Source organism: Trachurus trachurus (assembly GCF_905171665.1).
Source record: "Trachurus trachurus genome assembly, chromosome: 1".
In the NCBI taxonomy this organism is placed as follows: Eukaryota; Metazoa; Chordata; class Actinopteri; order Carangiformes; family Carangidae; genus Trachurus; species Trachurus trachurus.
The window spans coordinates 34,496,255-34,518,312 of NC_139891.1; the positions used below are offsets into that span (position 1 = coordinate 34,496,255).

Sequence of the window (22,058 nt, forward strand, 5' to 3'; positions counted from 1 at the left end):
CTGGATTTTCATCAGATTGTTTTTTCAGCAGATTTGATGTTTTCTCTAATCACAGACTACGTGACTGTGGACTCTCAGAAACTCACTGTGAAATTGTGGCCTCAGCTTTGAAGTCCAACCCCTCCCACCTGACAGAACTGGACCTGAGCTACAACAAGAACCTGCAGGATTCAGCAGTGAAGGCTCTGTGTGGTGGACTGGAGAGTCCAAACTGCAGACTGGAGGCTCTGAGGTCAGTTTGTCTTTTGGAGTTTTTTGTCTGTATTCAGGTCAAATGTTTAAAGTTTCACTTATTCATTGGTTGAGTATTTAAACCAGGGGTGTCAAACTCAAACACGCCGTGGGCCAACATTTAAAAATTGGTTCATTCTTGGTGTCTGTTCAAAGAGGTTTACAGGCTTTGATGTTCAAAAACAGGTGATTTCCCTTCCACTGTGGATCTGACATGTGTCTGAAACACTCTGATAGAGCTCAGGCTCTTTGAGGTCCAATAACAGAAGAACACAACAACAGAAGGACTGATTGATTATTGGTGATTGATCTACATCGTTTATTCTTTATTCAGATTGGAGGACTGCAGTTTGTCAGAAATCAGCTGTTTTTCTCTGGGCTCAGCTCTGATGTCCAACCCCTCCCACCTGAGACACCTGGACCTGAGCAGAAACAATCCGCAGGATTCAGGAGTGAAGGATTTGAGTGGTTTTCTGGAGAGTCCAGACTGTAGACTGGAGACTCTGAGGTCAGTCTCTGTTTTATTTCTGTGCTCAGATGAATGTGATGTGAAAGTTGTGTTGACACTGAGCTGCAGACATGAGGGTGATATTAGACTGATCCACAAGATATGAAGAGCACCCATACCTCCTCGGTTATGCCAGTATGGTTATCCACAACAAGTAACCCAGACAATGAAGTTCTCTTATATGCCCTTCTGGACAATCAAAGTGACATCACCTTTGTTTTGCAAGAAAAAGCTGATACTCTGGATACACAAAAAGAGAAATGTGCAATTGAAACTCTCAACGCTAGCATCCAGAAGTACAGTCATTCCAAGTCAGAAGCTAACTGGGTTGCGAGTTAGAGGCTTTTATTCATCAAAGAAAATCCCTCTCCCAGTAACTTACACAAAAGAGTTTATTCTTGTCAATCTAAGTCATATTCCCACACCTAAGACAGCAAGAGCATGGCCTCACCTAGAGCACCTTGTCAAAGAGATTGCTCCTTTAATTGAATGTGACGTTGGCCTGCTTATAGGTTACAATTGTTCTCAAGCCCTGCTGCCTAGAGAGGTTGTGGCTGGCAAAGACAATGAGCCATTTGCCCAAAGAACGGACCTTGGCTGGAGTATCGTCGGCTGTGTGAATCCCTGTGTTGACTTTGATGATGTGATTGAAAGCAGCCACACAGTTGTTTTGAGACAAGTGACACCTTATCAGCAGTCGCCTGCTAAGCTGACCAGTGAAATCTGGTACATATGTCAAACACAAGTAAAGGAAATTGTCACTCCACCAGATGTGATAAAGGCACTTATTTCTATACATTTGTTGTCATGATAACAAATTTCAGCCCCACACATTTGTTGTCATGGCAATATAGTTCAGCTTCACACGTTTGTTGTCTTTGAAAACTTGAGCATCGTCAGTAAGTCTCTGATCAATGTGGCTGCACAACATGAGTTTGTATGGATTGAGCCACAGGCGGAGTTGACAGGTGCAGAGGCAGAGTCACTGCATCTGTGTTGAAGCAGCAGCAGCTTCTCATGAATATCAATGAGCTGCTGTTTTCTCTCTATGTGACTGTTTAACCTGCGTCCTGTTGCTTCAGCTGTTGGACTTTGATTTTCTGAACTTGTTCTTTCTGAAGCTTCTTCAGCTCTGAACAGATGATGAAACACTGAACGCTGTCAACAAGGAGCTTTGTTCTCAACTCACTGCTTTTATTCTTTCAGATTGAAGGGCTGCAGTTTGTCAGAGATCAGCTGTTCTTCTCTGGGCTCAGCTCTGCAGTCCAACCCCTCCCACCTGCGAGAACTGGACCTGAGCAGAAACAACCTTCATGATTCAGACCTGAAGGATCTGAGGGGTTTTCTGGAGAGTCCAGACTGTAGACTGGGGACTCTGAGGTCAGTTCACTGACTGTTACTGCTGTAGATCTTAGATCTTTGATCCACAACTGAACCTGACTGATCTTCATTCAGAACTTGAATCATTGACTTTGATGTCACGAATGAAGGACGTTTGAAATAGTTGTTGTCTCATGTTTCCAGTTGTTCTTCTCTCACACTGACAATGATTCTTCACTTTCAGCTCATTTCACTCAGTCCTCATCAATAATGTCTGTTTCACTTCAACCTTCAGGGGGCGCTGTCACAAACACATGTTAGACTGCTCTGTAGTGTTAGACCAGTCTTCATTTTGTTCACAGAGATGATTTGAATCTGATCGTAAAGTCAGAGTGTTTGACTCAGATAAAGACTGACTGGTCTGAAGCCATCACATCAGATGTGGGTGGGTGGGGTTTGTCAACAGGTTTGTGTTCAGGTGAATGTGTGTAGTTTAGTGTCCTGAGACCAGGACCAAGAAAGACCTTAGTCCTGGATCAGGACTGGACCTTTAAACTTTGATCCAGTTTAGTCCTGAATAAAAGTGTTGGAGTCAGTGTTTAGTCCAACATGTCTGATCAGATATTGATTCAACCAACCAACCAACCAACCAACCAACCAACCAACCAATCAATCAATCAATCAATCAATCAATCAATCAATCAATCAATCAATCAATCAATCAATCAATCAATCAATCAATCAAAACTTTATTGTCCCCGGAGGGAAATTTGTCTTGGACAGCCAATGCCTCCCGCAGCTGCATATCACAAAAACACAAGACAGACATAACAGTACATTGATTCTATATTGACAGACTGTCCTGAGGTCAGCAGCAATGATCAATCAGTTTTGACATGAAGAGGTAAATGAATGTTGTACTGCTTTTATTCATTATACAGACTGGAGTGGTGCAGGTTGTCAGAGATCAGCTGTTCTTCTCTGGTCTCAGCTCTGAAGTTCAGCCCCTCCCACCTAAATAATAATAATAATAATGATAATGCATTTGATTTATAATGCACTTTACACTTAAGCAATCTCAAAGTGCTACAGTGCAAGCTTAATGCACTATAGTTTTTAAATCTATATTTTTATCTCCTTGATGAGGATCAAACTCACAGATATTCTGCTGCTGATTTGGACATGACAGAAGCTACAGCTGATTGATTATCAAGGGTTTTATCTTTACGTATTACTCTTTATTCAGATTAATGGACTGCAGTTTGTCAGAGATCAGCTGTTCTTCGCTGGGCTCAGCTCTGAAGTCCAACCCCTCCCACCTGAGGCTCCTGGACCTGAGCTACAACAACCTGCAGGATTCAGGAGTGAAGGATCTGAGTGGTTTTCTGGAGAGTCCAGACTGTAGACTGGAGACTCTCAGGTCAGACTCTGTTTTATTTCTGTGCTCAGATGAATGTGATGGGAAAGTTGTGTTGACACTGAGCTGCAGACATGAGGCTGATGTTATACTGATCCACACTGAAGGTCGTCATGGTGACATCTGTTTTCTTCTTCTCTGCTTTTAGTCCAGTCACTGTTCCTCTCCACATTTCACCTCCACTACAGAAACACATGTCATGTGTCAGACAATAACTGATCTATCCACAAGTTTCCTAGTGGTTTTGTTCTCTCTGTGACTGTTTAACCTGCTTCCTGTTGCTTCAGCTGTTGGACTTTCGATTTTCTAAACTTGTTCTTTCTGAAGCTTCTTCAGCTCTGAACAGATGATGAGACACTGAACGCTGTCAACAAGGAGCTTTGTCCTCAACTCACTGCTTTTATTCTTTATTCAGATTGAAGAAATGCAGTTTGTCAGAGATCAGCTGTTCTTCTCTGGGCTCAGCTCTGAAGTCCAACCCCTCCCACCTGAGAGAACTGAACCTCAACAGAAACAAGCTGCAGGATTCAGGAGTGAAGGATCTGATCGGTTTTCTGGAGAGTCCAGACTGTAGACTGGAGGCTCTGAGGTCAGTTCACTGACTGTTACTGTTGTAGATCTTAGATCTACAACCGAACCTGATTGATCTTCACTCAGAACTTGAATCATTGACTTTGATGTCATGAATGACGGACGTTTGAAATAGTTGTTGTCTCACGTTTCTAGTTGTTCTTCTCTCTCACTGACAATGATTCTTCACTTTCAGCTCATTTCACTCAGTCCTCATCAATGTCTGTTCACTTCATTTCAACCTTCAGGGGGTGCTGTCACAAATGGCGCTTTTCCACTACACAGTCACGGCTCTGTAAAGGTGCTTTTCCATTACAGCTGAGTTCTTCTAGTTCCTCCTCAGTGGGGGCGGGGTCGTCACGGGGGAGACCGTGGGACCGCATCGTCTCTCTCTCTTTTTTCGATCCTCTCGTCAGCTCCAAACTCACTCGTCTGCACCTCGATTACTGATCACAGCGTGGTTTTTCTCACAGTTGTCATTTAACTCGGGTGAAGGAATAACAACAGTCTCGGCACAGATCAGTGGTCGCAGTTGCCGCTCTGTTTTTGAAATTACCGGGTTTGATTCTCATGTCGGACGTCACGCTCGCAACTCTTCCAGTGACAACGCTCTGCCCAATCAGTGGAAGGCAGTCGGCTGACGTCTCATTTTAGTATCTCTTCGGCTCGCTTGGAACCATGGCCGAGGAGGTACTAAAAATAGTACCTGGTACCAGGTACTAGGGCTAGTGGAAAAGAAAAAAAAATGGGTAGAGCCGTGCCGTGCCGTACCGTACCGCGCTAGTGGAAAAGCGCCAAAACACGTTACCCCCAAATTACACTGGATGTGGAGTGACTCCCGAATTGCTCCGCCACAGTGGCGGAACTGATACTATTTCTGATACTGATACTTTGTATCTACACTTTGTCAATGTGTGAGCTTACACCGGCTGCAGCTCTGCTGTGTCATGGCTCCGGAACAACACTGGCATCCGGCAGCCCTCCGCAACATATACGCAGAGCTTCAATTTTTGTCAGACGCCGGAGCACGGCGCATCAATTCAGCACAGAGTAGGTTGTGCAGGACAGGAAATCAGGTACAAAATACAAAATAAAACCCTGGTTGATTTTCAAAATAAAAAACTTCACTGCGGATCAAGTTTCATAACTTGAAGACAATTGTTCCAGAGCGGAGCAGTTCGGGAGCCACTCCGCATCCAGTGTAATTTGGGGGTTAGACTGCTCTGTAGTGTTAGACCAGTCTTCATTTTGTTCACAGAGATGATTTGAATCTGATCTTAATGTCAGAGTGTTTTACTCTGATAAAGACTGACTGGTCTGAAGCCATCACATAAGATGTGGATGGGTGGGGTTTGTCAACAGGTTTTTGTTCAGTTGAATGTGTGTAGTTTTAGTCTCCTGAGACCAGGACCAAGAAAGACCTTAGTCCTGGATCAGGACTGGACCTTTAAACTTTGATCCAGTTCAGTCCTGAATAAAAATGTTGGAGTCAGTGTTTAGTCCAACATGTCTGATCAGATATTGATTCTATATTGACCGACTGTCCTGAGGTCAGCAGCAATGATCAATCAGTTTTGACATGAAGAGGTGAATGAATGTTGTACTGCTTTTATTCCTTATTCAGATTGCAGGCCTGCAGTTTGTCAGAAATCAGCTGTTCTTCTCTGGGCTCAGCTCTGAAGTCCAACCCCTTCCACCTGAGAGAGCTGGACCTGAGCTTCAACAACCTGCAGGATTCAGACCTGAAGGATCTGAGTGATCTCCAGAAGAGACCAGACTGTAGACTGGAGACTCTGAGGTCAGTCACATCTGAAGCTGTTTCCCTCATCAATCAACTCATTAAGGAAAAGTGTTTCTGGGCAGTTTGTGTGTTTTTTCTTCTCTTTTTCATCATGTACCTTAGATCCACAACAATATTTAGACATATAGTCAGGATGTCACAGCTGATGTCATAGTTCAATTGAACAAATTATTTAATGAAGAAACAACAAGACAAGAACAAAAACCAACAGAGTGTGGAGGCCACACAGAGTCCCAAATGTTCTATTATCAGGTAAAGTTGTTGTGGTGTTAGGACAAAACCAGGTAGTACGCGCCAGACGTCCTGTTGCATGTATCACTCATATCAGATTAATACATATATATAATAATGTATTTTTGTTTTTTTGTCAAACTGGATACATTTTATGGAGATGATCAATAGAACAGTTTAGAAAATTTTAGTGGAAATGATCAATAGAATAGTTTCTCTATTAAATATCAACAGCCAATCAGATGCTGTGGTCCCACAGATACTTAATAACTTGTAGCTGTAACATGAGCTGACACGTAACAGGAGGAAATCCCTCACTGAAGTGTTGGAACAGTGATGCTGCAGTAAATGCTGCACGTTTCACTTCAGTTCAATGTCATTTCAGTCTTTGTTCACATTTGTGTGTGTAGGTGTTGGCGCTAAGACCAGATCTTCATCACCACTGACTGCCAGAGGAACCAGAGGAAGTGCAGGTGACTCCCAGCGCTGCAGTCTGAACTGATCTGAGAACAGCTCCACTGTCACACAGAGTCCAGTTCACCATCGTCCCTGTGCTCTAATGGGCTCTATGCACAGCTCCACCACTTCCTGAATTTAAGGCAGGTCCTTCATTTCCTGTCTTACATTATTGGACACACTGATTAATTCAGGTGTGTCTGAGTAGTCACAATGGTCAGACACACCTGGATTAATCAGTTTGCCTTTAATTCAGGAAGTGGTGGAGCTGTGCATAGAGCCCATTCAAATAATCTCTATGATGTGCTACATGTGTTTAACCAGCAGGTAGCGCCTCTCTGTGTCATGTTTACAACGTCAGCAGGAGTTCTTGTTCTTGTTCAGGAGCTTTGAGTTTGTGGAGAAATGGTGTGAAAATGAAGACACGATACATTACAAAATGTATCAAAAGTCATTATTATCTTTACTATGTAGTTTTTCTCTGGGTTCACAGTTAGATGGCACTGATTTGTATATAAATTGGAGTAAAGTTAACGACAAATGAGCTGTATTGTATTGCCTTTAATGACCTGTTTGTTCAATGTTGTAAAATGACGTAAAGTGTACAAAAAGAAACTAGGATGAGGTCACAGCTGATTGGGTGTGGCTGTGGACGCCCCCTAGAGGTCAGAGTGATACTGCACTGTGAGAGTTAATGGGTTCACACTGTAGCTGTATTATGTAGTGCACCCAAATGGTGTCACCACATTTATGTGAATTTAATTTAGTGAATGGGAAAAAAATAATTTACTTTTTTTATTTTGTGTTAATAATATTTTTTATATATAGTATATATCTTGTGGGATAGTGGATAAAGGGATGCAAGCAGAACCTTTGTGGCCGGAGCTGTTGCGGTTCGGGTGTTCTTAGGTGTGTATTTATTACACAAGAACGAGCACTCCGTGTCTTCATTGTTGCTGCATTATATCTGTTCCAATTGAGAAAGAAGTTATGTTTCTGAACCGTAAGCTGTATATGTGTCTGCAGGCTGTGTACTCCGGCCATTTGAATGTGTTTCATGATGTTTATATGATGTGAAAAAGTAAAAAAAAAAAAACATACTGCTTCGCAGGTACGTCAGTGTTGCTTTGCCCTGTGTTTTGTCTAGCAGATGGGTAGGCGGAGGTGTTTTACACCACAGATGCACTTATATATCCTCACATTTTTGATTGCTTACCTTGCAACATAATTTTGTGAAGTGTTTGCCTGAAATAGAGAGATTGAGAGAATCTGATATATGATGTTTGATTGTGTTTTGAATTTGTGGAAATGAATACAGATGCTACCTGTACACAAGAATGAGCACTCCGTGTCTTCATTGTCGCTGCATTATATCTGTTCCAACAGAACTGTATTTGATACGTGGTCAAAACTGTGGGGCCCGTAACAATTATAACACATACTAGGGGTGTAACGGTACACAAAAGTCACGGTTCGGTACGTACCTCGGTTCAGGAGTCACGGTTCGGTACGGTTTCGGTACAACAGACACTATTGAATGTAAAACTAAAATCTGTCTTGTGTTATAAAAGTAGAAAAAAAAGGAATATCAAATAAAACAAGTGCATTAGGAGTGTTATCATGCCATTCATTAATTCTAGAGGAGAAAAAACTTGCACTTGACAACTGGCAACTATTATTTTTTTAAAAAACAAGAAACTAACATCAATGTTGATTGGTATATTGGTATTGGTATACAGTTAATTTAGACTAGATGCCAGTTGCTTTGGTCATGTTTCTGGTCCTGTCTGTGTTCATGTCAAGAGGCTTAAAAGCAGTGGGATAAGTTGTTGCACAAGCGTTGTCTGTTTCCTCGCACCAGTGATAGACATGAGGGAAGGAGGGGAGGCGGGTGAACATGCGCTACGTGTTTGATGTGTTTCTAGCGACGCAGCGCGCATCCGTGAAATATCGCTCGCCGACGGACTTTGTCCGATCGACCAGTCGCGAGCCGCTGCCGCCGCCGCCGAGGTGTTTCATTGAGAAGCCACGGTGACATAAATGAAGCAGACAGCTCTCCTCCTCTAACTTCACGCTCTCATCAACTCTCTTCTTCGTCTGTTATGACGGTTGTGGCAGCTTTGAGGCTCATTACCGCCACCTAGATTGGAGGACTCGACTTATTATTATTATTTTTTAACTCATTGAGTGCCGCGCTCCTTTCCAAAGTTTTAGTCAAGTGTACCGGCAATTTAGACCATTTTTGACTTTTTATGTAGAGCCATAGTGTATTCTATATTATTGCCACCAACACATACTGTGGCTCAATTGAAAGGTTTAACTTAATGCTTCAAGTGGCCACAAACCGTTTGTTTCTACGTGTCTCCGTTCCTGAGAAAAGTCAAGCTAAACATGGCTGGGTTTCACCAAAATCCCTCCTTTTTTTCTAGAAAAGGAGATAGAGCGTCTTTTATGAAAGGTGCTCTGTTTGTGTCTGTCGCTCTTCTGACACTCGCATTTCTGGATCAAAGGGCTCGTATAAGATAAATATATACAACAATTGTTGTTCTATTCACAAAACCACCATCGGGGGCGGGGGGGGCGCCACTAAACAACAATAACACAGACGCACCGTGCCGTGTCACAGCTTCTCCCCGCGGAACGTGAGGGTCAGTCGGCCACCGCGGCTCGGGAAGACCGGTCCCGCCGGTGGTCGCGGTCCGTCTGTGGTTCGGGTCGGTGATGCCGGTCTGCTTTGGCCCAGAGACCATCAGATTTTACCGCGGGGGGACTTTGGGGAGGACACGGTGTTGCTCCAGATGAAGACCGGGCGGACTGTCGGCTGAGAGCTTCCTGTTTCTGCTCCGAGCAGCTCGAGCAGCTGGAGCAGCAGCGCGGGTGAGAGCAGAGCAGCTGCGCTGCATCTGCATGCAGAACTCGTTTGCAGAAGCCGAGTTATGATAAAAACTTCCAGATCATGAGCTGTCATGTGACTTTGATCGTCATCTATTTCAGTTCTCCTCGTCGTAGAGTCCCCAAATTTACATATAATGTGTATTAAAGTGTCTATTTTCATAATTTAAAAAAAAAGCAAAAAACGTAAAATTACGTTTTTGGCACTCAACGCATGGGAACGAAAAACGAGAAATTACGTGGTTGGCACTCAATGAGTTAATATTCATTCAGACGTATTCGTCGTGTGACTGTGTGCACCGAACCGTGACCCCCGTACCGTGACGGCACGGGACGAATACCATTACACCCCTAACACATACTATAAGAAACACGCTGTGATGTTTGTGTGTATGAAACAGGACACATGATTTACTCTCTCTCTCTTGCACACACACACACACACACACACACACACACACACACACACACACACACACACACACACACACACACACACACACAAACACACACACACACACACACACACACTCTTGCTGTACTCAATGCAGTTAATAAAAATATTAATTAATTATTAAGATAAAAAGGCTGACATTGTTTGGACTGTAACTGGACTCACGCTGTGATGCGCTGATCTCACAACCAACACAACTATTCTTAGACCTTTTGAACATTTTCGAAGCAACTTGATTCTCACTGAACTTCATGTTTAAATAGTTATTAGTTTTATCATCATTTATTTACTAAATGTTTGTTTATCTCAACAGACTCATTATTCCTCTGCTCTGATTCAACAAAACACTGATTGATGTAATTGTTGAATTGTTTATTAAAATTTGTTTATGTTGCAGCTCCGGTTGCGTTTCCTATGGAGACGAGGTACCAGACGATTTTAGAGGTAATGACAGAGTGACACAGAAACATGAGCTCAGTAAAAACTGAACCTGAGACTGTGGCGGGCCACCACAGTCTCGTTAATTAATGGGAAACAGTTGTTATTCATGTAGCCGGGTGGTAAATTAATCATAAGTGTAATTTTCCACTTAAGGGTGAATGTATTCCAATGTACTATAATGTGTTTTTGTTTTCTTTTGTTCTTTCTTTTAAATGTCATATTTCAAATGTAAATGTAAACAAAATGTAAATGAGTTAAACAAGTGGTCACAAGGTGGCAGCATTGAGCTGCTTTGGGGTTCAGTTGGGCGCATTTTGGTTTAGCCGCCAGGTGCATTGTGGGTTTTTGTTGTCTTTTCTGCTGAATGTGAGCCACAAGTGCCTGAAATGTCTCGCCGAACAGAGGAGACTGTTGTTCTGTTCAATTGAGGGTAGCATGCCAGCCGTCGACCGGGGCTAACGACTAGCTTCAGGAAGCTCCAGCTCCCGTGTTCCACGCTGCGTGGCGTGTAAGTGACTGTGGTAATATTTTGAATGCACATTTTCAAGTTAATATGACCGTGTCATGATTTTAATGACGTGTGTATTTTGTTGTTTCTGTAGACCTTCATAGCCCACTGCCGTATTTTGTCCCCTATGTTATTTTGTTTCTTTTTGTGCTTTTGGTTTCGGTTCTCTCTAAGTCTCAGATGAGAACGAATGACTTTGAGTTTAGAAATTCAGTCAAATAAGCCTTTTTGCAACTGATGTGAAATAAATAAGAAGGCTACAAGAACCCCAGTAAGTGTGTCCTGTGTGCTTCTAATTCCCGGGCTACATTCAAAATAGTTACTATTCTTAGTGTCGGCAGCCTTTTACATTACATCCAGTGTAGACACACACCAGTAGACCTGAGTTGGTCCAAGTTCGCGTTCTCACGTGGATTATTTTAATGGTATATTTGTGTTTGTTCTTTGTATGTTGTCATTACTCTGAGTCTGATGTAGAGGATATCTTGTATCAGATGTATTTTCATTAAACTTCATTAAAGAGAGATAGAGAGAGACAACCTACAGTATTGTTATGGTTAGGGTTACAGTGACGGTGAGGTAGAGTGCAGGTGGAGAGAGCTCACACATCGACAGGACTCAGACTAATGTGACTTGTTGATCACATACGGGCTGCAGTCACACATCTTACCAGTGATTCTGGACACAAGGTTATTTGTTGCTGGACATGTTCATCCCTTCTTCATCTTCTTCTTCTTCTAATGCTATATCTACTGAGCTCCTCAGTGTCCACATCTGGATACAGTACGACAGGAGATTGGCAGCAGGAACATCCAACTGGCAAACCTGGAGGATTCAATTCACTGGCACTTTAGTTTTTACCTGAAGAACAAACCAGGTAACATTTGCATTAATGTGCATTTAAATGTTTCTTTGAAATTGTCCTTAACTCTTTAACGACCTTTGACGAGTAAACTCGTCACAGTGCGCTGAACGTTCAGGTCCGTTGACGAGTTAACTCGTCAAAACCGTTTTTTACAGATAATTGACACTCTCGGGTACCCTGTGTGTGAATATGGTAGTCCTCTGATATGTAAAACTGTTTTAAACTACAATCAAAACATAATGGTTTTTATAAACTGTGTGATCTTGGTTTTGTTTGAGTAATCGGTCTCCTTGAATGCTGCTCTGGGAACAGTGTGCAGCGCTGTGCGGCTGTCGGCTACACCGTGTTGCCAACTTGGTGACTTTCTCGCTAAATCTGGCGACTTTCCAAACCCTCTTGGCGACGTTTTTTTGTCACAAGCGACTAGCGACAAATCCAGCGACTTTTTCCGGTGCTGTTAAAAAAGTTTCTGGTTTGGAAATTCGGACCTGAGAGCACGTTATCACTGCTGTTTTCAACGTGCAGCGGAGCGGGCTCTGTGAGCCGGCGGCCCCGTCCCAAAGCACTCACCAGCGATCAGTCACACAGGAGTGTCACGGAGCTGTCTCCGCTGCGGCCAGAGACCCGCACCGCAGTCCACGCTGCCGCACCCCCCAGATTTGCCTACAAAAATACTTATTTAGCCGTAGAAATCATTTGGGAGACATGCCACACTGCACAGTACCGATAAAATGAGCGGATTGCCACTTGACACAAAAGTGCATTTTTCTCTGAAACTAGAGCGGGAGCTCCGTTTTTGGAGAAACTGAGCTCTCTTCTTCTGCTTCATACTCACGAACGAAACAGCGGAAAAACTCACCTCAATGTGAGCTGTCAGAGTCTGCTGAGTCAGAGTCCACTCTCAGTACAATGGGAGCTCAAGTTGGCTCCAGCCAAGGTGACTGGTCCGATCCCACCACAGGACAGGTAGGTCATCCAGCTGTTTCACTGCTACTGTAGAACCTGGGAGTCAAGTTGGGTGGCTCGCCGTCTACTGAACCAGCTGATCCTCCTCACTGGATCCTTCCATCCACATCAAGGACCTGACCTGGATTTTGGAGACACAGACATGTAAGATCATAACACCACCAAATGCTAATTAAAAGCAAATACTAGAAACATGTTGTTACTCTCTAATTCAACTCCCACATCCCTTAATAATATAGAACACATTCAAACATTAATCTTACACGGTATAAATTTACTTAAACTTGACTTGCAGCTTACTTCCTCAGTGAAAGCAGATTAGGGCTGAAACGAGTACCTCGATTACAAAAAATGGTCCGAGGATTTTTTTCTGCCTCGAGGAATCGTTAATTTAATTGTAGTTCAAGCGGCCGCACGGACTACTTTCAATGTGGCACAACGTGTGCCGTAACGGTAACCTATGAACGTAACCGTGCGCCCCCCACCCCGTCCCCCCGTCCGCCGCGGATGACGGCGGCGATGGTGATGCGGTGGGGGGCGGCGGCGGGGCGATGGCCGCGATGGCCGCGAAGGCAGGGGGGGGGGGCGGTGGCGACAACACAGCAGAACAATCCTGCCTAGGAGCTTAGCTGTCCATGGTTACTTAACCAAAGTCTCTTGAAATATCAAACAAAGAAAAGGACTATCCTGTGGAAGCTTGAAATTCCTTGAATGGCCAAAAATACAGAAGTTATCATGACGTGAACCATATGTTGCGGTGTAAAAAAAAAAAAAAAAAAAGGCCGTTGATTCGGTAGAAACCCGGCTTAACAGGCGGGGGCTGCGGGGGGGACCGGGGAAGAAAGGAGGAGGAGGAGGAAGCGGACGTACGGGTGTTTGACTGAGGGAGCGGGAAAATGGCAGAGGCGAGGAGAAATAGCGATGATGAAACAGAAGAAAAAGGCGATAAAAAAAGACAGAAAATGTCGAAAGTGTGGGAGCATTTCCGACTGAACAGAAAGGAGAACACCGTGACGTGTAGGTTCGTTGTAACCACCATAGACTGTAAGGTTGTAACACGGCCCTTGCATACCACAACAGCACGTCTTCCATGTTGCAGCATCTCCGCAGAAAACATTTTTGATATCTTGAAAGTAATTTAATTTTATTTATTTTTGATATCTTGAAAGTAATTTAAATTTTTAGATTTTTAGACAGATTATCTTGATATCTTATTTATTCTTATTTATGTTAGCAGTTGCCTCTTTGGTAATGTTTAAAGACCAGAAAATACTTGCTTGTGAATTTAAGAAATAAAAACAGTTGATTCTAAAAAAGGAAACCAATTGGTCATTCATTATTAAGTGAAATATGTTATTTTCTCTTGTGTATTCATAATTGCTCTTTAACCAAGCAAAAATACGTTTTATCCGATTACTCGATTAATCGATGTAATTTTCAGTAGAGTACTCGATTACTAAAATTTTCGATAGCTGCAGCCCTAAAGCAGATTTAGATTTCTCTTAGACACAGTGCTTATATCAATCATTTGGACCAATCAAATCAACACAATAACTTTGATTAAAAAAACTCTTTGCAGCAACAGTAAAGTTAATTTCTGTAGCTTACTATCCTTTAATCTAAACTTCTACTTGTAAAAACATTTCATTACCTCTGACAACATGAGGAGCAGGTAAACAAGAGCTAAATATTCACAGGGTCAATATGACAACACAGCCCGAACATTCAGAAAACCACAGTGAAATATATGGTGAGCTTTATATTAAGATTATACAGTAATGACTCACTTCTAACACAAAACAAGGCTAATGTTAGCTCAACATCTTAAACATAGACTTAAAACTGAAGTAATGTTTCAATGACTTTGTGTGATAATATTGATTTGTAAATAAAATACGCTCTTTATTTCTTCACCCATTGTATCCAGCTGGGTGACAATACTCTCAGTTTATGTTACTTACAATCCCTCTGTGCTTTTAAACAGGAAATATCTCAGCAGCTCTTCTACCACTGCTGTATCCTAGCTCGCTATTTATTCATGGACTCACATTGAATTAGTCCATACAGGTGTAATACCAAGAGTTGACCAGCAGGTGGCGTCATTCTATCTGTATCAAGTAACTTCCCTTCTCTCTGTCATCATTGGTTACAGTTACAGACATGAAGTCACATGAGTGTGTTCATGTTGTTCACTTACAAGTTGTTTCAACTATATTTTATTTCCTTGACTGTTATTGAAAATGACAACAAATGTGCTTTTAATTAAATCAACTTTTTTCCCAGTTTCATGTAAATAATGTTGTTGTTCACTGTGACAGAAAGAAGGGAATGTAACCAATACGCAGAATTTATTCAGTGTCATGAATAACAATTCACTACCAATCCACATTTATTGATAGATTGTTGGATTTAAGTTCATCTCACCTCATCACTGTTTCTTGCTCTTCACTCTCAGCAGAGATTCATGGAAAACGCAGAGGACTCACTTTGTACAAAATATCCAGATATTGTTGAACTCCGCAACGTGAAAAAGACTTGTGATGACGCAACCGAAAATGATCGACAGTTGAACTCGTCAGCGATTGAATGACGGACCGTTGCACCGCTACAATCCAGATTTATTTATAAACTGATGGACTGACATTAATCTCACTTCATCAGTGTCCAAACACACATTTATATCAAATAGTAACCCAGCTACTCAGTAACATTCTCTGTACAAATACAAGTGCAAATATTTTCAACCCTTGGTCTTCAGATATTTATCTTTTATGAACATAAATGCACTTTAAATTCTCACTTTTGACACAAAACATATTGTTCTACTTCAGTCCATCCATGAATTATACCTGATAAGATATTACTTACCTTTTAAATTTTTAATCCAAAAAAGAAAAGGAAAAAATCCTAAATATGTATAGGTATATCTGTATAGAGTTCTTTATATCTTAATTTCTATAGTGCGTGCGTGTGTGTGTTTGCCTGGAAGGATGAAACAGGTCACAGAGATGGCGAGCAGCAGCTTTCTGCTTCTATGGTCTCCAGGAAACATCAGCGGTCTCTCTCTCACAGCATCAGTCCATCCACTAGCAGGGAAACATCACATTATCAGGTGAGATGAGGTGAGTGAGGCTCAGAGCGTGGACGAGCAACACACACCTGTTGACTCTGCTGCAGCTAAACCCGTCAGAGCTGCTTTAAACTCACTAATTAACCAGAATATGCTCCTAATTTAATATAATACAGAGTTTCACACAGAAGATTTTCAATAAAATGACACACTACGCAATGAAATGGTGAGTAAAACTATACAGCACTCAATACAACACTCAACTGTGATACTTAACTAAACTTAACATTTCGTATTTGAGTTCAAAACAAAAGGTAAATAGAAAAATACGCCTAGCATGGTGGCTAATTAGCGATTAGCTTCACTCGCCGTTAGCGTGCTAATACCATTTGCTCATTAAAACTTAACCATGGATCACGTGACACATTATCACAATAACAGTAACCAACAGACGGTCATAAAGCAGCTGTAATGTGGTACTGTCGTGAAAACCCTTAAAGGGACATTACAGCACAGAACTGAACTAACACAGCTGAACTTACAGCTGTGTCTCCTGTTCTATGGTGCTATTTCATTTCAGTGATCTTTCACAGATCACTCTCTACCTCCAGGGGGCGACTGTGAGCTACAGTTCAGAAATACTACATTTGCACAGAAAGACAAATGAATTTATGGCTTCACAACATGGAATACAGTTCGTTAGCACAACACACATTGCATTTAAAACAGCTAAAAACAGAGTTCAGTAAAAAAAAAAAAAACAGATCTGTGAACATTAAAGCTGTACAGAAAATAAAATTGAATTTGAGCCCACTGTGGGTCTTAACATTAGTGTAATAACTCATCTATCAGACGATGGAGGCCAAACTTTGTGCAAAATTCTATTTTTGATTCAATCCGGGATGAAAGTGTGGTATTTTTTTTTCGCATTGGATAATGCAGGTGCACGGATTATACGTCAGCCTGCTCACGATTCATCAGCCACTGATATTGGATCCGTCATCCGTCAATCAAACGTCTGAGACACGCACACACACACCGAGCTCGGTCTCGCCCCCAAGCTTTGAATATCTCGCCCGCTCGATAACAACCATCAGATTCGCTTTCCTTTCTCGGGTAAACTCGTGCGGCAACTCGTGACAACTCGGCGCAACAAACAGGACAAACGGCCATTTCTGTACACCTTTAAAGGACGTTTTTTATTCACAACAGTTGGCACTTTAGGCTACTCCATGCAGTTTAAGAATAGCACTTTATGACATACTGTCTGATAAATGCACTTTAAGTAGCCTATTTCACAACTTTTTTATTTTGTTCTACTGATGCAACTATCGTGTTATGTAATGTAATGTAATTAATTTGTATTATAATTGATGTTTGATTTACTGTGATTGTACATTTGTGGACCATGGGACTACAAACTGAAATCAGCTACAGAGCTAAATCTGACATATTTGCCATAATTTTTTGTATGTTCATGAATATCCCATTACAAATTAACGAATAGATCAAATGAAAAATAAAAGTTATCAAGTTGTGTCTTTAAAGGGACAGTATGTGAGATTTACCCCCATCTAGCGGTGCGGTTGCATGTCGGCACGTATTCTTGCTGTTGCGTTTACGTAAACTCGGGCAGAAGTCAGAAAAACAACACACGCTGCATGTATCAGGATAAACAAGCCTCTATGTAAACAAACGGTCCGCCAGCACGAGGCAAAACAATACAGGCGTGACAATATGTTGTCATGGTGATGTCGTATTGTTTACCTGACCCACGTTTTACCGGCTTTCTCTCGTTGAGTAAAATAACATCCAGTTGGTTTGCCGACGGCGTCACTCACGGCGTCATTCAGGTGTCTGACTGCACCTGAAGGCAACACCAGTGCCTCCGTCCTTCCTTCCGAGAAGCTCCGGCGGCCCGAGTTTGAGGTTACTTACAGCCACGGTGACACTGAACGTAAAACATGGCGATTCAACATGGCAGAGAAGGTTCGGTGAACCCCCCCCTGTATGTTTGTAACGACTTGTAACATCTCATTCTAAGGTACGAGAAAGCGCTCGTTTGTATGCGGGCGCGATTCCACTTCAGTGAAATACGTATTTATGAAAGCGATATTTGATTTTTGTCAATAAAAAGCCAATAAAGTCCCATACTGTCCCTTTAACCCCCTGGTGTCACCAGCTGAAACAAAGGGACACTCAGTGGCGTGCACAGACTTTTTGAAGGGCAGGGGCGAAAAGGAAAAAAAGGGGCACCTAATAGCGCGTCCTCGCCACTGAAGAGGGCACTTTAGCACGCGTTTTGGCTCCTAGATGTGGCTCCTAGAGGGCACTTAAGCACGCGTTTCAGCTCCTAGAGGGCACTTTAGCACGCATTGTGGCTCCTAGAGGGCTCTTTAGCACACGTTTTGGCTCCTAGAGGGCACTTTAGCACACGTTTTGGCTCCTAGAGGGCACTTTAGCACGCGTTTTGGCCCCCATGAGGGCACTTGAGCACACGTTTTAGCTCCTAGAGGGCACTTTAACACACATTTTGCCCCCCATGAGGACACTTTAGCACGTGTTTTGGCTTCCAAGAGGGCACTTTAACGCGCGTTTTGGCTCCCAGGGGGCACTTTAGCACGCGTTTTTCAACAATTGGGCCACGAGGGGGGGCGACCGCCCCCCCTGCCCCCCCCCTGTGCACGCCACTGGGGACACTGGAAATTCAATTTAGGCTTATTAAATCATTTGATCTAGGGCTACGACAACGATCATCAACATTATTTATATGAAGCTGGAGCAAAAGTCAAAGTTTATCTCATTAAAAACACAGACAATGAAATAACAACTAGTTACAACAACTTGTCAGTGAACAACAGACACTCACAGAGTCATTTGATGTCTTGAAAATGTAGAGAAGAGGAAGGAGGAGGAGACATTAAACTTGTTCCAACAGGTATAGCTACAGCCAGTTGAAGTGAAAGTGTTTGGTTCAGACTCCATTTTCCGGTGAACAGAGCAGAAGGAGAGAAACTGAAGTCTGAGACAGGTGAGCGTTAAAACAACAATTATTATTATTAAAGTTATTATGTAAGTGTGAGAGTGTGTGAGTGAGTTTGTCCCTGTGGACTGTGGAGGGAAGAAGAGCCACAGTGAACTTCAGTCCACACAGGCCACTCATCAACAGGAGCTGATGAGGAGGGAAGGGCAGTTCAAGTGCAAATACACAGACTGTAGTTTCTAACTATTCTATTATTCTTCGTAGTTCACCTGAACGTATCTGAGTGACGTAACACAGACATGTGTTAATCTGATCAACTGTCCAGGTCCATTAGTCTGTTACCCAGGAAATATTTGTTCAGGAAAAGAGGAGGAGAGTCAGGAGTCTGATTACAATCAGTCTCTCTCTCTCTCTCTCTCTCTCTCTCTCTCTATCAACGTTGATCTGAGGAATGAGGAGTGAACTGTTGTGTAATACACAACACAAATGTTGTTTGTTGTTTATTAACAACATGACCTTAAACCACAGAGACTAATTGGGTTTAATGAGGTCACAACAAGGTCATACTGTTATAAATGACAGTGTTGCTCATTAAGATTCATCTCAACAGATTTCTGTCACAGTTGTAGTTTAAAACTTTAGTTATTTCAGACAGCTTATTACTGTAAAAATATCATGTTTAAATCAATAAATACAGTTAAAGGGACAGACCGGGCTCAGAGAGAAGGGTCAGGTGTTGAGCTCCGGTCAGGTCACCTGATCTAAACTCTACACTGATTTAGTTCAGTAGTTTTGTTCTGTGTTTCTACGTTGTGACATTATACAGTCCGTTCAATTACCAGTAGACAATGTGGGAAATTACATTTCATAAATCAATATGATAAATACATCAAATATTCGATTTTTCCCCAATTTAATAATTATAATAATAATAATAATATTACACATGAAAACTGACCAGGTGTTGTTTGTTATACTGTATACACGGTGTGTGTGTGTGTGTGTGTGTGTGTGTGTGTGTGTGTGTGTGTGTGTGTGTGTGTGTGTGTGTGTGTGTGTGTGTGTGTGTGTGTGTGTGTGTGTGTGTGTGTGTGTGTGTGTGTGTGTGTGTGTGTGTGTGTGTGTGTGTGATACTGTTTTCCCTCTCAGACTGACTGAAGTCCTGAAGATGAGTGTTCGTGTGGACGAAGACGAGGACGGAGCAGAGTCCATGAAGAGTCACTGGTCCAAAGAATTAAATCCAGACCTCAGTCCTGAACCTGGACCCTCAGAGACACAGTAAGAGACCTGCTACAAACCTGTGAACCTCCAAACTGTCTCTGTAGCAGAGTTTAGTTTAGTGTGTTCAGCTGCTGGAACAAGGAAATAACTTCTCCCTGGTTCTTATCAGTTCATTGATACCGACTATAGATACTCATTTTTTATGATATGATGAGACCAAAGGCCGTATTATTCCTGCAGCTGATAGTGGTTATACTAACAGATGTCAGTGGTGGTGAACGACATTAATGTCACTGTAGACTACCATCAGACTCTGAAGGTTCACAACAAACCTCAGAGACAGAAACATGCACACACACTCTGTCCATCAGACTGACGAAGCACAACGTCCTCATGTTCCTGTGTCATCAGCCTCAGTCAGTGTGAACGTTGCTGCACCAACACCAGCCCCGTCTCCACCTCCACCTCCACAGTTTCCATAGGTGGATTCAGACACGCCCACAATCAGCTGATCTCATGTCAACACCTGTGAGCTCCACCTGTCCGTAGATCTGTCAGTGGACCGAGGGACAGAGAAGACACAGTGTCTCCATGTTGGAGGAGACACTTTAAAGGGACATCAAGTTCACATGTTTGGTTGTCACTGAGGAAATATTTATTTTAATCCAAATCAAGTCATAGTCAACCTAAGTATAGACACTGTAATTATAGTTATCGTGGTGTCCAAGGTCCAGTAAACCTACCATAATTTCAAGAGACACTCATGAGTTGTATCAGAAAGCTGAAAAAGATGACCACCTGTGCTGTTGTTCTGGTCGGAGTTGGCCTGAAAAATAAAACATCTGATGTGTTGTTAGCTGTTCTAAAGCCTCTACCTTCGTTTCAGGTTGGAGCCTCATGGAGTCCAATTTTTGAGACCAGGTCTGAAGAAGTGTAAGTGTGTCTTTAATGTAATTCATGAAAACAAAGCAGCACATTCAACCATCTTCAAAAGGTCACATGACTCATTCAGATAGCTGATGTCAACAGTTGTCATCAAACTGTCAATATATGATGACTTGCTCGATTTAATAACTGCACTTGTATCTTGTTCTCTCCATCAGATTCTTTGCATCTCCGACCTGATATGGGTACCATCAGCACAAAGCTCAGGCTGGCTGATGGTAAGGTGACTCATGTGGAAGAGGAACAGTCCTATCCTGAAGGTCCAGACAGGTTTGAGCGGCCTCAGCTGCTGTATGAGAACGAGCTGACTGGTCGCTGCTACTGGGAGGTCCAGTGTGAAGGTTGGGTCGACATAACCGTCAGCTACAGACGACCAAGGAGCGGCAAAGCCAGCGACAGATTTGGAGAGAACGACCACTCTTGGAGTCTGAGGTTCTCTGATGGTGTCTACTCCGTCTGTCACGACAGAAGTGAGACACATGTCCCATCCTCCATTGTGTCCAAGAAAGTAGCAGTGTATGTGGACCGTCCTGCTGGGACTTTGTCTTTCTACAGAGTCTCCTCTAACTCACTGATCCACATTGACACCTTCAACACCGACTTCACTGAACCTCTGTATCCTGGGTTTGGACTCTGGTCAGTTGGTTCTTCAGTGTCTCTGTAGTTGGGGGTACAAATATCATAGGATTCATGTCATATTAATAGACTATAAAGACATATTTAAGCTTCAGAATTGTAATCAAAAAATTAATCAGAGTGCAAATGTTTAACCTCAGTAGTAAAAACATGTCGGCTAGGTTAATCCTCCAGTCAGCGCCCCTGCACGAATTGGCACTGGCTCATAATCTGGAGTTGGTCCCCGGGCTCTGCACCGTGGCTGCCCACTGCTCCTCAGGGATGGGTTAAATGCAGAGAAAGAATTTCACTGTACTAGCTGTATATGTGACAAATAAAGTACCTTTACCTTTACCTTAGTTTTTATTTGAAATCACAGCTACACTGGACTCTGCTACTTCCTTGTTGGTGACAGATCGGAGGCGGTCACCAGGGACACGTTTCTATTGCATGAACTTGGAGTTCTTAATAATCAGATGCAGACCTTTACATCTACCAAGTGAATTTTCAGCCACCAGAATCTGTCTTCGTCAGCTTTTAACCACTTCCATGTTTTCCATATTG

At 42.5% G+C, this 22,058-nt stretch overlaps 1 protein-coding gene across 1 annotated transcript in view; it reads left to right on the forward strand.

Moving 5' to 3' along the window:
- LOC310988702 (uncharacterized protein) overlaps positions 1-21,543 on the forward strand; it is a gene marked incomplete at both ends in the record, with an annotated part of 41,617 nt that extends 20,074 nt beyond the window's left edge. Inside the window, 8 exons of the mRNA XM_083975390.1 lie at positions 56-232; positions 566-739; positions 1,946-2,119; positions 3,306-3,479; positions 3,892-4,065; positions 5,671-5,844; positions 20,346-20,416; positions 21,038-21,543. Of these exons, the coding sequence (XP_083831516.1) occupies positions 56-232; positions 566-739; positions 1,946-2,119; positions 3,306-3,479; positions 3,892-4,065; positions 5,671-5,844; positions 20,346-20,416; positions 21,038-21,543 (1,624 nt within the window). The remainder of the gene's footprint in view (positions 1-55; positions 233-565; positions 740-1,945; positions 2,120-3,305; positions 3,480-3,891; positions 4,066-5,670; positions 5,845-20,345; positions 20,417-21,037) is intronic.
- Between the last annotated feature and the right edge of the window lie 515 nt (positions 21,544-22,058).